Consider the following 13,872-nt stretch of genomic DNA (forward strand, 5'->3'; position numbering starts at 1 on the left):
ATAATAAAACAACTTAAGTTTTCCAGATGATCTAATTGCTATAGCCAGTTAACATCTGCAAAGCAGCATGTGATATTTCTGGAGATAAAAAAAATTCTAAAACAAAAAAATCTCCATTGCCCATATCATTACTCCTATCACATATAATTAATTACCAATCATTATGCTTGTAACTTCTGATTTGAAAAAGGAAAGTACATTTCCATAGTCTAATTTTATTAAGATTTTACAAAAAGAGAATAATTCTTCTACAGGTCATACATGTCAAACTGTCCACCTTTTACAAAAAAATTCTCAGTGTTAAGAACTATGATTTCCATAAGAATATAGATCCATATATTCCAGTAAAGTATATCTTGTGCTACTATTCTTTTTTTTTTTTTAATCAAACCATCTTATTGAGGGGCTTCAAGGGAGGGTTGAAAGGCTGAAAGGACAATTAGATCTGATGTCCTACTCCTGGCTGGGATATGCCCAGCTACATAGCCACTGAAAGCTGTGGTGCTGTTCTTAAAACACTCTGAAAATTTAAATATGCTTGGACTTAAACTTATATGCAGAGTACATCATGAGAAACGCTGGGCTGGAAGAAGCACAAGCTGGAATCAAGATTGCTGGGAGAAATATCAATCACCTCAGATATGCAGATGACACCACCCTTATGGCAGAAAGTGAAGAGGAACTAAAAAGCCTCTTGATGAAAGTGAAAGAGGAGAGTCAAAAAGTTGGCTTAAAGCTCAACATTCAGAAAACGAAGATCACGGCATCTGGTCCCATCACTTCATGGGAAATAGATGGGGACAGTGGAAACAGTGTCAGACTTTATTTTTTTGGGCTCCAAAATCACTGGAGATGGTGACTGCAGCCATGAAATTAAAAGACACTTACTCCTTGGAAGGAAAGTTATAACCAACCTAGATAGCACATTGAAAAGCAGAGACATTACTTTGCTGACTAAGGTCCATCTAGTCAAGGCTATGGTTTTTCCTGTGGTCATGTATGGATGTGAGATTTGGACTGTGAAGAAGGCTGAGCACCAAAGAATTGATGCTCTTGAACTGGTGTTGGAGAAGACTCTTGAGAGTCCCTTGGACTGCAAGGAGATCCAACCAGTCCATTCTGAAGGAGATCAGCCCTGGGATTGCTTTGGAAGGACTGATGCTGAAGCTGAAACTCCAGTACTTTGGCCACCTCATGCGAAGAGTTGACTCATTGGAAAAGACCCTGATGCTGGGAGGGATTGGGGGCAGGAAGAGACGGAGACAACAGAGGATGAGATGGTTGGATGGCATCACGGACTCGATGGACATGAGTCTGGGTAAACTCCGGGAGTTGGTGATGGACAGGGAGGCCTGGTGTGCTGCGATTCATGGGGTCGCAAAGAGTCAGACATGACCGAGCGACTGAACTGAACTGCAGTGAAGCTGTGACAACAACAATGACAAAATCGTCCACTGATATAGGCAGCTGCTTAGGGTAAGATTCATCAACTTCTAGCTCTCCTTAACTTTCTGGTTACTGGCAGCCATCAGAGCTGATCTCAAAGATAGTGAAAGTCAACAGAAGGCGGCAGAGAATGTTATTCAGCAGGGCTCAGCTCTTGCCAATTATTCTCCCAGATGTTCCTGTTCTGTGTGAATATGCAACTCTTAATTCTGGGTTAGCCATTAAAACATAAAGCAATGCCTATTTAAAAATATACAAAATTGATTTCTAAATGCTTCAATTTTTGGTAGTTAACCAAGTTTAAGTATAAATATACATTCAAATGATTTTTAAAAATAGTCAAGTTAATTAGGTATGAGTATTCAATAGTTTTCAGCTCAGATAATACTGGAGTACACTGTTGAGTTGCTCAGTTGTGTCCGACTCTTTGCTACCCCATGGACTATATAGCACACCAGGCTTCCCGGTCCTTCATTATCTCCCAGAGTTTGCTCAAACTCATGTCCATTGAATCAGTGATGCCATCCAACCATCTCATCCTCTGTTGCTCCCTTCTCCTTCTGGCCTCAATCTTTCCCACCATCAGTACAGAAGTACACTATAGTCAACTGCAATTGTAAATCTCCCATATAAAATATACATATTTAAATATTAATTCAGCCATTGTACCAAAAAAGAAAATGTTTCTGAGGTAAGCAAGCTTTCATTTGAGTGAAGCAGTGCTTTATTTATAAACTTGTGAGAAAAGCATTTTTAATTTAAGGCATTAGTTGATAAGTCTAAGAGACCATGTATTATAAGGCAGTGGTTCTCAGGTTTTTAGCAGGCAGAGTACTTGAGGGTTGATGCCTGAGTAGTATGGGGCTTCCCAGGTGGTGCTAGAGGTGAAGAACCAATGTGCCAATGCAGGAGATTAAGAGACATGGATTTGATCCCTGGGTCGGGAAGATGCCCTGGGGGAGGGCATGGCAACCCACTCCAGTATTCTTGCCTGGAGAATCTCATGGACAGAGGAGCCTGGAGGGTTATGGCTCACAGGGTCACAAAGAGTTGGACATGACTAAAGTGACTTAGCACGCATGCCTTAGTAGTATATCATAACATCATAGGAATTAAGAAATTTCATTAAGTAAAAATTAACTATATGAAATAAAACCGTAAGTTCACATATAGGGGAAAAAACCCTAAATTACTGAACAAGTAATTATTCTTAGATTGTTGCTAAGATTTTCATGAATATTTATTGCACTAATCAATGTATAAAACATTTATAAACAATTTTAAGGTGAGAAGAGTATATTATTATTTTCTACAATTTTGGAAAAGATCACCACAATTCAATTTTATTGGCAAAATACCTCAATCTTGTAAGACATAAGCACAGTTTAAATATTACAATAGCATATTTTATTAGTGGTTCTATGACCTTGAACCTCAGTTTCCTCATCTGTAAAATAAAAGTTCTCATCTATCTGACTTCTGAAGTCCATTCTAACATTAGTATTTACAGCAGCCCTTCTCGTCAGATCTTAAACAGTAACTGGCATTTCCCCCCTCTAAACTTTTATATTTCTTCTATTCTTAATAGTAGTATTATTTTAAGGAGTCTGAAATTCTCTCTGAGGTTTATGGGCTTTATATAAGTCTAGAGAAGTTAACAAATATACTTTTCCCTATGTGGATCCAAAATAAAATAGCAATGATTTATAATAGTCAAAACTGCAAACTACATTGTGGCCTTCTAAATGGTCTCATAGTTATGGAGTGATTGCTAAGAATGATCAAATCCCCAAATATGGCACCTGCAGGCAGTATAATCTCACAGTTAAATTCCTCACTCTAAAACAGGGATACAAGTACTTCATAGGGTTGTAGAGAGGGCTAAAGGAGAAAAGGCATACAAATCCTTCAGGGCGGTACCTGCCGTAGAGTAGTAAGTGGTTGTTTTATTTCATTAGTCTAGATCCCTGTTCTTTTCCATCATGCAAATCTTTAAAATAAATCTTCCTAAAAATTCATCTATTAAATCAAGACCAAACTCGCTACCTTGGCCCCCAGAGCCTGTGCAATACCTTCTGTACAAACTGCTGTTCTAGTCTTAGTCTGTTCTCCCCTGCTAATAATGACTAAAACACTACTGTTCTTTGTATTTTGTGATTGTCTCATGCTGTTCCCTTCTGCCTAGAACCTTACCTCTACAGGGCTACCTAGCCAAATGTCAATAATATTAACATAAACAATAATAAAGGCTATAATTTATTAAATGCTTATTATTCTGTGCCAGAGAGTCTCCTAAGCACAACATATATTATCTCATTTATCTTTATAATTTAGTAAACAGAAATAATCTTCATTTTACCTATGGAAACAAATAAGATAATTTAAGATCACAAAAGAGCCAATAAATGGCCTGTGTAGCCCCACATCTCATGTTGCTAACCTGGAGTGGTCATTAAAAAAAAAAATTGCTAGTTACACACACTATAGAAAATAGTCTGGTTTCTCTCTCTCTCTCTCTTTTTTTTCTTAAAGACAAAACAAAACAAAAAAACATGTGGCATATCCTCTCTGGTAAACACTAGCATGAGGAAAGGGATTAAATCTTGTTTCTAATGATGGATTTTCAAATCATGAGAACCTGAATTTCATCTAGGAAAGCTCTGGTAACACTTTCCAGACTTTGGCAAGTTATTCAGATTCTAGTCAAAAAGTTCAAAGTCGGTAATTTATGTCACAGACAATTTCTTTGTAAAACTGTAATTTTTCTTCACTTTTCAGTCTCATCATTCTTTTCTTAAATTATTGACAATAAGCACTGAAATGTTCCTAACATAAACCAGTTGATACATCTAATGTGAGGTTCCCTAACGTAGGGTGGGGGGAGAACAAAAGATATAAGGACTGATAACCCCAAAACAAGAATGATAAACCTACTGTCTTGTTAATAGCATCCTAAATTTTTTGACCTTTTGGATTTTTCTTGAAAGTTTTGAAAAATAATCACACAGCAATATGTTAGTTATGCACAGGATCTAAAAATTTAAGAAAAACAGGCTTTATAGAAAATACACTAACATAAGAATATCACACATCATGTCACTTTCAATTTTTCTCATTTTCTGAATTCAGTGGCTTAAACTGAAGTACTTTACATTAAAAAAAACCCACATATATATAATAAAAACATATATAGATTACCTTTCTTTAAAGCACCAGCTAAAATGGTGCCAAGAGCTAGGAAACAGCCTGTCATTTAACAGGGATAAGGATTTAAGAAATAATGGAATAAAATAAAATTGTACCACTCTCAAGAGCATGAGAATGAGGTTTTTGCTTATTGCACACTTAAGAGAATAGCTAGAGACTAGCACTGACACTATACACTATACTAGCACTAGCACTATACAATGCCTCTGCCAAATTTTAAGTGACTATGGAAACCTAAGCAGGCAAAAATTAACGAAATAGCTTATCAAAAAAAAAAAAAAAAGGGCAATGACTATATGCCAAAAAATGAATAAACATTAAAAAGTGCTTTTTTCTCCACCAGGATCAATAAGATACAGCTCCTCATCTCTATCTTTAAAGTGCTCTGAAAGATCCTGCTACTGAACTGGTATTATTATTACTTTTTATAATGATCTTTTTCTGACATTTGTATTTTATCAATTAAGCACTCTTTTCTCCTTTTTAAAGGCTAAATATCTAGAAATCTAATCTTTTCTACAAAGGCTTTCTGACAATTTTCACTATTACTGTTTTTTTTTTTTTTTCAGCTTTTCTAGTGCTTCCATCACCATTTATCATCAAGAAAAAGAATTCATAAGATGTCTGACTCAGAGCAAGCAATAAACAGTGTGACTATTTTTGAGCCATGACCACGTCAGCATGGCATCTCTTGTTATTGTTTAACACAGCAGCATTTGTCACTAGATGTTTCATAATATACTATGCATTAATGATGCTAATCAACCAAAATTTTTTCCCTCATGGTTAACTTGTAACACTCCCTTATCAACACAGAGAGGAAGATGTTAACTAAGTCTGCAAGTAAGAATTAGATATATCCTTACAAAAGTGTACTATTTAACTTTTGGAGAATAGAAGGATGTATTTTCCCTTCTTTTTAAAATTGAGATATAAGTAACATATAACAGGAGATATTTTCTGACAGTTTAAACAGTGTACTTTCATGAGAAAACTCTGAAGAATTCACCAGCTGTTTATGTACCTAAGTATGGGCTTCCCAGGTGGCTCAGTGGTAAAGAATCCACCTGCTAAGCAGATGTGGGTTCATTCCCTAGGTCAGGGATCCCCTAGATAAAGAAACGGCAACCCACTCTAGTATTATTGCCTGGGAAATCCAATGGACAGAGGAGCCTAGTGGGCTACAGTCCATGGGGTCACAAGAGTTGGCTTAGCAACTAAAACAACAACAATTTAAATACTTCAGCAAAATACACTCTTAGGACATTTTCTTACCTCAGGAGCAAACATGGTCTCATAGGTGGGATTATACTGAACCTCTTTGACAGCAGGGTCAAGGTGAACTCCAGTCTCCAAATCTTCCTATAAGAAAACCAAATGAACATTAAAGATATGACAAGTAATTACTATTTTTAGAAATTACATTAAGGTCACACTAGCCATCTTAACACCAATTTTATGAAGATTACACTTGTACTTTATGATTAACCATTCTAATAATCAAGGGCTAATAAAAGTATATAATGTAAACAGTTATAGGGGTTAGAATGCATAACAAAACATTTTTCCTTCCAAAGCACTGACTATCTCATCTGAACAAATTAAAATTTCTAAATAAGTCAATACCACTCAAAGCCTTAAAGTAAGAGTCCAAAAGAGAGTCCTTTTTTATTAATTCAAAACGTCTGATCTTCTGGTTCTAAATTCAAGAGAAGCATACCTTCTTTATTCAGCACACCTTATTAGATATGTACCTAGATGGACTTGGTTAGGGACTGCAGAGGAAAGAGAAGGGGGTGTCAGGGCCCAAAACTTCTAAATCTAATAATCTATGTGTTATTATCTATGTCAACTCTTATATTCATCCTCCAACTTAATGAACATAAAAATCTCATCTCCACCAGAGAATCACTGGTAGTTTATCTTATGTAACCCCACCACATGAACAATTATAAATTACAATTTTCTAACCTGGATCTCTTCCCTGAACTCCAGGGATTTATATATATGAGCTTCAACTCAACATCTTTTCTCCCAGGATGTCTAATAGATATTTTAAACTTAATATATTCAAAAAGGGAATCTCTGGGTTCTCCTTCCTTAGCGACTCCTGCTGCTGCTGCTGCTGCTAAGTCACTTCAGTTGTGTCCGACTCTTTGTGACCCCATGGACTGTAGCCCACCAGGCTCCTCTGTCCATGGGATTCTCTAGGCAAGAACACTGGAGTGGGTTGCCATTTCCTTCTCCAGTGACTCCTTCTAGCCTTCTCTAAGTTATCCTCGACTCCCTTCTTTCACATTGTACATCCAACCCATCAGCAAACCCTCTATCTTCTCAGGACACCTAGAGTTCACCCACTTTTCAAAGTCCTCTTTCACTGTCACCTCAGTCCAGCTTATCTTCTTGCACCTGGATTATTGTAATACCCTCTGAACTAGTCCCTGCTTCTGCCCTTGTCCACCCATACCTCACTCCATAAAGAGGCCAGTGTGAGTCTTTTAAAGTATTAGTCAGGTTATGTTACCCTTTCACTCTTAAACCCTCTGGTAGCTTCTCCGCTTAGGGTAAGTGCTGAATGAAGGCCTGCAGGGCTCGTTACCAAGTTGTTCTCAGAAAGTATGGCTCCCAAGGGGAGTTTTTATAGGGCATTGCTGTCTTCCTGGATTGTCCTGTCTCAAGCATTTACTATTAAAAACCTGCTATCGCCACATGTTTTATTTATATATCAAACATGTTATAAACAAATTTCCTTTTATTAGGGTATTCAAGTTATATTTTGAAATTTTTAAGGACGTTATATATCATATATGATTTACATTTCAGTAAAGCTGAAATTACAAAATTGCCATCATAAAATGAAAAAGTTTGAATCTAACTGGTTGAGAATTTACCCTCCATAATCTGTCCTTTATCCTTACCAACTCTGTCTTCACCTAGCTCTGTGCGTGTGCTCACTTTACTCCAGACTCGCTGGCTCATTTGTTATTCCTGGAATTCACCAAAAGGCAATCCTATTTCAGGGTCTCAGCACCTAACTCTTCCCTCTTCTTGGAATGTTCTTTTTCTGGATAGCCACATGACTGTGCTCTCTCCTTTCAGGTCTCCGTACGGTTTTTCTATTTTCCCTTTACCCTGCTTTATTTTTCTCCATTATATTTATCACCACCTGATATATTTACTGTCTTCTTCCGTCTATTAAAGTATAACCTACAGAAGTTGGACTTTGTATACACAAATGTGTCCTTAGCCCCTAGAACTATCCCTAACGTACCACCATCTTTATTCTGCTGGCCTCTTGCTGATGTAGGATACATCTGTCAACATAATGCAAAGATAATACAAAGCAGTATGGCAAATTTTGCAGGACAGGTAGGATATCATGAAGTTGACAGTGATGCTGGAGAAGCAGTGTCACAGACAAATGAAGATCTGGTAGGGCCAGACCAGTTAATGACCAAAGGCAGAAACCGGATGGGAAAAATAATACTATAGGCAGTTATGGTTCCAGGATTTTGTCACTATTAAAACACCCTTCACCAAAGCAGGCAACTTAGTTACTCGACTTCACAAAGACACAGTCCGTTCGGACTCCCTTAAACATCCTTCCTCTCTGTTTCAAAATCGCCTACATCTTTATCTTATCCTTTCTCTTGACTTCAATCTTTACCCCCAATTTTTATCTGCAGTCTTGACCACACCTGGCCTCTGTATCCACATACTTAACAGCCTGTTGAAATTCATTATATGGATATTTCACAGCATCAAACACTTTGCTGTATCCAAAACAGAAGATACTCTTCCCTCAACTCTGCTGTCACACAGTAACAAAGCAGGCACTGAGTCTTACTGATTCTACCCCTGAAACATTTCTCCAGCAACCCTATTCCCAATCTCATTCTCTACCTCCTAATGCACACTTCATCATATCTTGCCTGGTCTAATACATCCTTATCTGCTTTAATGTGCCCCATTTTTGGCTTATTAGACTAACTGCTGATTTTTTAAAATACCAAGCACTTTCATGTTTTCTGTGCTGTTGGCAATGTTACTTTGGTCCTTGTGCATTTCCCTTCATTATCTGATAATATGTCATCTTCTTTTCCCTGATACTTTCTCTCCTCTTGGCCCAGGAAAAATGTTTTTCATCCACAGTTCCAAGAGATGTTGTTCGTAACTCCTAATAGACCTTGTAATATATTATTTGTTGCACATGACTTTTACTTATATTTTATATCCTTACTGCCTAGTAGAATGCAGGGCATTTAAGTCCATGTTCAATAAATATTAGTTAAATGGAAACAAATCCATAGACAATTAGAAGATGAAGGCAGACCAAAGATCACTGAGTTCTGCATTTATGTCACAAAAAACCTTGGCCAGAGCAATTTTGGTAATGGGGTGAAGTATGGAGAGCCTGTTGCAAGGGGAAGAGGTATAACTGAAGATTTAGGAAAAAAAAAAAAAAGAGTAAAATTTTTGCTCTTTCAAGACATCTGGCAGTAAATAAGAGATGAGGAGCCAGACTGAAGGATTTTGATGGTAAAATTCTGTTTCTTTCCTTTTTAAAGAAAGGGCTAAGCCAAAGATTCAGTCAATCATTAGCTACAGGAAAGGCTCAAGTAAGGAGAAACATATGATAAGATTGAGGGAATAATCAAAAAGCTGTGGTCATTCTGGAAGAGGGGTGGGAAAGGAGTGAATCTGGGAAAGAGCCAATTAGCCTCTGAAAGGAGGAGGAGATGAAATAGAGACTACAGTAACAAGAATGAATGATGGGTGATAGATGTTTGGAGTTCGTGGGAGATTTTGGGAGTCACAGATGATCTTTTAATTTTCTTTATGTAGTCAGAAACATAGACATCTTCAAAAAACAAGGGCAGTATCTGGATTCACTTATTCATTCAGTAAATACTGCCTGAGTGCCTACTACGTGTCAGACACTGTTCTAGGCCCTGTAGAAACAGACAAAGCTCCCTGTCCTTATACAGCTTATATTCTAATGGGGAAGACAGACAATAACTGATATAGTAAAGAAGTGACTTTGCTAGAAGAGAGTAAGTGCTATAAAAAGGAGCACTTAACAACATCAGTGCCAAGACCAGGGTAGACACAGTATGTCACATAATCCTTACAACACTTGTGAAGTAGTAGCAAGCTTAAGGGGAGAAGCCAATGGCACCCCACTCCAGTACTCTTGCCTGGAAAATCCCATGGACAGAGGAGCCTGGTAGGCTGAAATCCATGAGGTCGCTAAGAGTCGGACAGGACTGAGCGACTTCACTTTCACTTTTTACTTTCATGCATTGGAGAAGGAAATGGCAATCCACTCCAGTGTTCTTGCCTGGAGAATCCCAGGGACGGCGGAGCCTGGTGGGCTGCCGTCTATGGGGTCGCACAGAGTTGGACACGACTGAAGCGACTTAGCAGCAGCAGCAAGCTTAAGTCACCGACCCCAAGGTACCAACAGAGTAAGTAAGAAAAGGAAAAAGTTAAAGTAGCCACAATGAACAATGTTAAAGATACCTAATTAGCAGCAAACAAACAAAAATCACTGGCATGGTATGGGTCAGGGGTTTTAGCTACAAGCAAGTGAAACGCTCACAGGCTGATTAAACTATATTGAATCCTTTTGAGTTTCTCTTGGAATTCTCAAGGGTGGAGAATTAGCTTGGGGGAACAGGTGCCAAAACAGGGTTAAGTATATAGATGGAATCATAATTCAAAATCAATCATATCTCAAAACCAGTCCAGTGAGGACAAAAGATCACTGTTACCGCACATGATCACTAGACACTGGATGCTGCGATCGAGACTTCTGGTAGAAGGAACTAGATTATGCTGGTCACCACTGGTCGCCACGTAAAATGTTCTTTCTTTGCTTCCTCGTGGATTAGCTTTAGAATAGAATTTAGGTGGGTGCATCTGTCTGTCTCAGCCCTACGCCTTAGCCAACAGGGAGCGGGGAGAATGAGAATCTGGGTTTTCAGCTTCTGAGGCAGGGAAGGGTGTTAAGACTACAAAGGAAGGGAGCTCTGAAGCTGGGCCACCTACTTACGTGATATATACACATTACCCCAGAAAGCATACCCAAATCTTCATTGACTATAGAGAGTACATAGGGCTTAGCATCAAAACACAATACCATAAAGTTAAGCTGCATAAAAATGAAATTAAATTCTTTTCTCTCTTAATATTCAACTTATAATGATAAACTGCTTCAAAGACCAAGAGGCTTAGCCACACTCATACCTCCCCTGTGGTTTTTTTTAGAAAACAGTTGCTAGAACCAGTTTATAATATGATTTACCAGATCTTTCTGATTAAGGGTACTTTAAATATTCTAAATTTGAATTACTTTAAACAGAGTACCATGAGACATCAAGTTTTAAACACAAAATACAATTTAAAAAGAACTACTTTTAAGAAGCAACAGTGGCAACTAATAAAAAATATAAACAGGTCTCAGTCTCTGGTTCCTGCTAATAAAATTACAGAACAAACTGAACAACTCTTCAGAAACTGAAGAGTTATTAATTTTACATTTAATTAGAAAAACTTGGACAACATCACAACCTTGTTTTAATACCCATGAGGAGTTCAGTAACAATTAGGCATGCAATTGAAATTAGCAGAGAATTACAAAGGATTTCTATTCAGCTTCAATTATCCATGAAAATTAAAGTGCAGTAAGTGAAGGGCACCCTATGGGTCAAATAAGTTTAAACAAGTTATCTTTTGTTGATTCAAAGTAATTTGAGAATAAAATTAAATATTATCTACATTTTAGTGTTTTTCACGTTTCTTAGCTGTTATACAAATAAGAAAATGGATGCAAAAGCACTTTGTAAACTAAAAAGTAGGACATAAATATTAACCATTGTTACAGACTATCAATTTATGTTATAGGTTTTTGTCCCCAGAAAGTGAAAATGAATAGACTTCTAAAATGGGAGCTTAAGTGGCTGAGATAAAATAATAGAAATTCATATGAAGATACCTTTTGAGTTTTGCCCTTAAAAAAATACAGAGGAAAAAGACTATAATAAAAGATAAAATGTTTCTATTTCTAAAAAATTTGGCCCAGGGTTATGAGTACAATTTCATAATTTTCAAATCTGGGAGTTTTATAGTTATCTTTTTGTGTCTGATTAGCTCAGATGCATTGTGGTCAGAGAATGTGATTATGATTTAAAATGTACTGAGATTTATTTTATGGCCTAGTACATGGGGTAGCAAACTACAATCATTGGGCCAAGTCTAGCCCACAGTCTGTTTCCGTATCAACAAGCTAAGTAAACGTAAGATACTTACATTTTAAAGGGTTGTTTTAAAAAAGAAAGATGGAAAGAGAGATAGTAAGACATGACAAAGACTGTATGTGGCTAGTATGTTATATGCGAGTCACTCAGTTATGTCCGACTCTTTGCCACCCCATGGACTATAGCCCACCAGGCTGGAATTCTCCAAGCCCACCTGAAATTCTCCAGGCAAGAATACTGGAGTGGGTAGCCATTCCCTTCTCCAGGGGATCTTCCCAACCCAAGGATTGAACCTAGGTCTCCTGAATCACAGGCGAGTTCTTTAACATCTGAACCAACAGGGAAGCTCAGTGGCCAGCACAGCCCAAAATATTTACTATCTGGCCCTTAACCAGTCCTTGGCCTAGTATATGGTCAGTTTTTAAAAAATGTTTTATTAGTGCTTAAAACAATTTTCTACATTGAGTGCTATGTCCTTTATACCCTTTAGATACAGTTTCCTAATTTTGTTGTTTGAATTTTCTATATCATTACTGATATTGTTTTGCTTATCCTATCAATTATTGAAAAGAGGTATATTAAAATCTTCTGCTATAATTGTAAACTTGTCAATTTCTCTCATAGTTATAAAAATTTTTGCTTAAATATTTTGAGCTTTCTACATTATTGTGTGCTAAATTGCTTCAGTCATGTTTGACTCTTTGAGACCCTATGGACTGTAGACCACCAGGCCCTTCTGTCCATGGGATTCTCCAGGGAAAAATACTGGAGTGGGTTGCCATGCCTTCCCCCAGGGGATCTTCCCAACCCAGTAATCAAACACACGTCTCTTATGTCTCCTGCATTGGCAGGCGGGTTCTTTACTAGCACTACCATTATATGCACATAAATTTAAAATTGTTATATACCCTTTGTGAATTGAACCTTGAATCATTATGAAGTGATCCTTTTTCCATTTTAAGTCTACCTTATTGAGCCTAATACAACCAATGCCATTTTCTTTTGCTTGGAATTTGCCTGATATACCATTATGAAAATAGTAAGATCAGTCAAAAAATTAAGTAATGGAAAAAAAACACAATTTATTATTATACTAGCATAAAAATAAGATGCACCTAGAAATCTCTGTGGGGATTCCTAGGTGGTGCACTGGTAAAGAATCCGCCTGCCAATGCAGGAGATGCATGTGACGCAGGTTCAATCCCTGGGTCAGGAAGATCCCCTGGAGTAGGAAACAGCAGCCCACTATTCCACAGAGGAGCCTGGTGGGCTACAGTCCACGGGGTCACCAAGAGTTGGACACCACTGAGTGACTGAGCACACACACAGAAATCTCTGCAACAAAACTGTTCAAGATGTTGATGCAGGAAATTATAAACTTTCAAAGAAATTAAAAATCTAAAGAAGACCTAAATGAATGAGTAGATAGAACACTGTCTTCAAACTGATGTATCCTTCAATCCAATCCCAAACAATATCCCACTTGGATGTTAGCAGAACTTACAAGTTAATTATAGAACTTGTAAGAACTTACAAGTTAATTATAAACCATATGTATAATTTGACATTCATGAATAACAAAAAATGGATTGAGGTGAGGGGGTAGAATAACCTACAAAGATCAAAGCCATATTATTAAAAATATTCACACCATACACAAAACTTAATTCCATGGATTTATGGCTTAAATGTACAAGCAAAAATATAGTGCTTTCGAAAGACAAAATAGGAGCATATTTTTATGGCTTTGGTAAAAGAATTTCTCCAACAAGGAAAATCTGTGGCTTGTTATTTCTCCATAACAAGACACAAATTTGCAACATACATAATTGACACAAGATAATATCCAGAATATATAAAGATCTCCTACACATCAGAAGGAAAAGACAACCCAATAGTAACTTCAAAAATAAAAACACTAATAAGATATATGAACTCTCATTAGTGTTTAGTGATATGG

General features: G+C 37.2%; 1 protein-coding gene across 1 annotated transcript in view; it reads right to left on the minus strand.

Annotated features, from left to right (window-relative positions):
* CDC40 (cell division cycle 40) overlaps window positions 1-13,872 on the minus strand; it is a 49,805-nt gene that overhangs the window by 31,620 nt on the left and 4,313 nt on the right. Inside the window, exon 2 of the mRNA XM_040238508.1 lies at window positions 5,929-6,015. Within this exon, the coding sequence (XP_040094442.1) occupies window positions 5,929-6,015 (87 nt within the window). The remainder of the gene's footprint in view (window positions 1-5,928; window positions 6,016-13,872) is intronic.

Source organism: Oryx dammah, unplaced genomic scaffold (assembly GCF_014754425.2).
Source record: "Oryx dammah isolate SB20612 unplaced genomic scaffold, SCBI_Odam_1.1 HiC_scaffold_4, whole genome shotgun sequence".
NCBI classification, from domain to species: Eukaryota; Metazoa; Chordata; class Mammalia; order Artiodactyla; family Bovidae; genus Oryx; species Oryx dammah.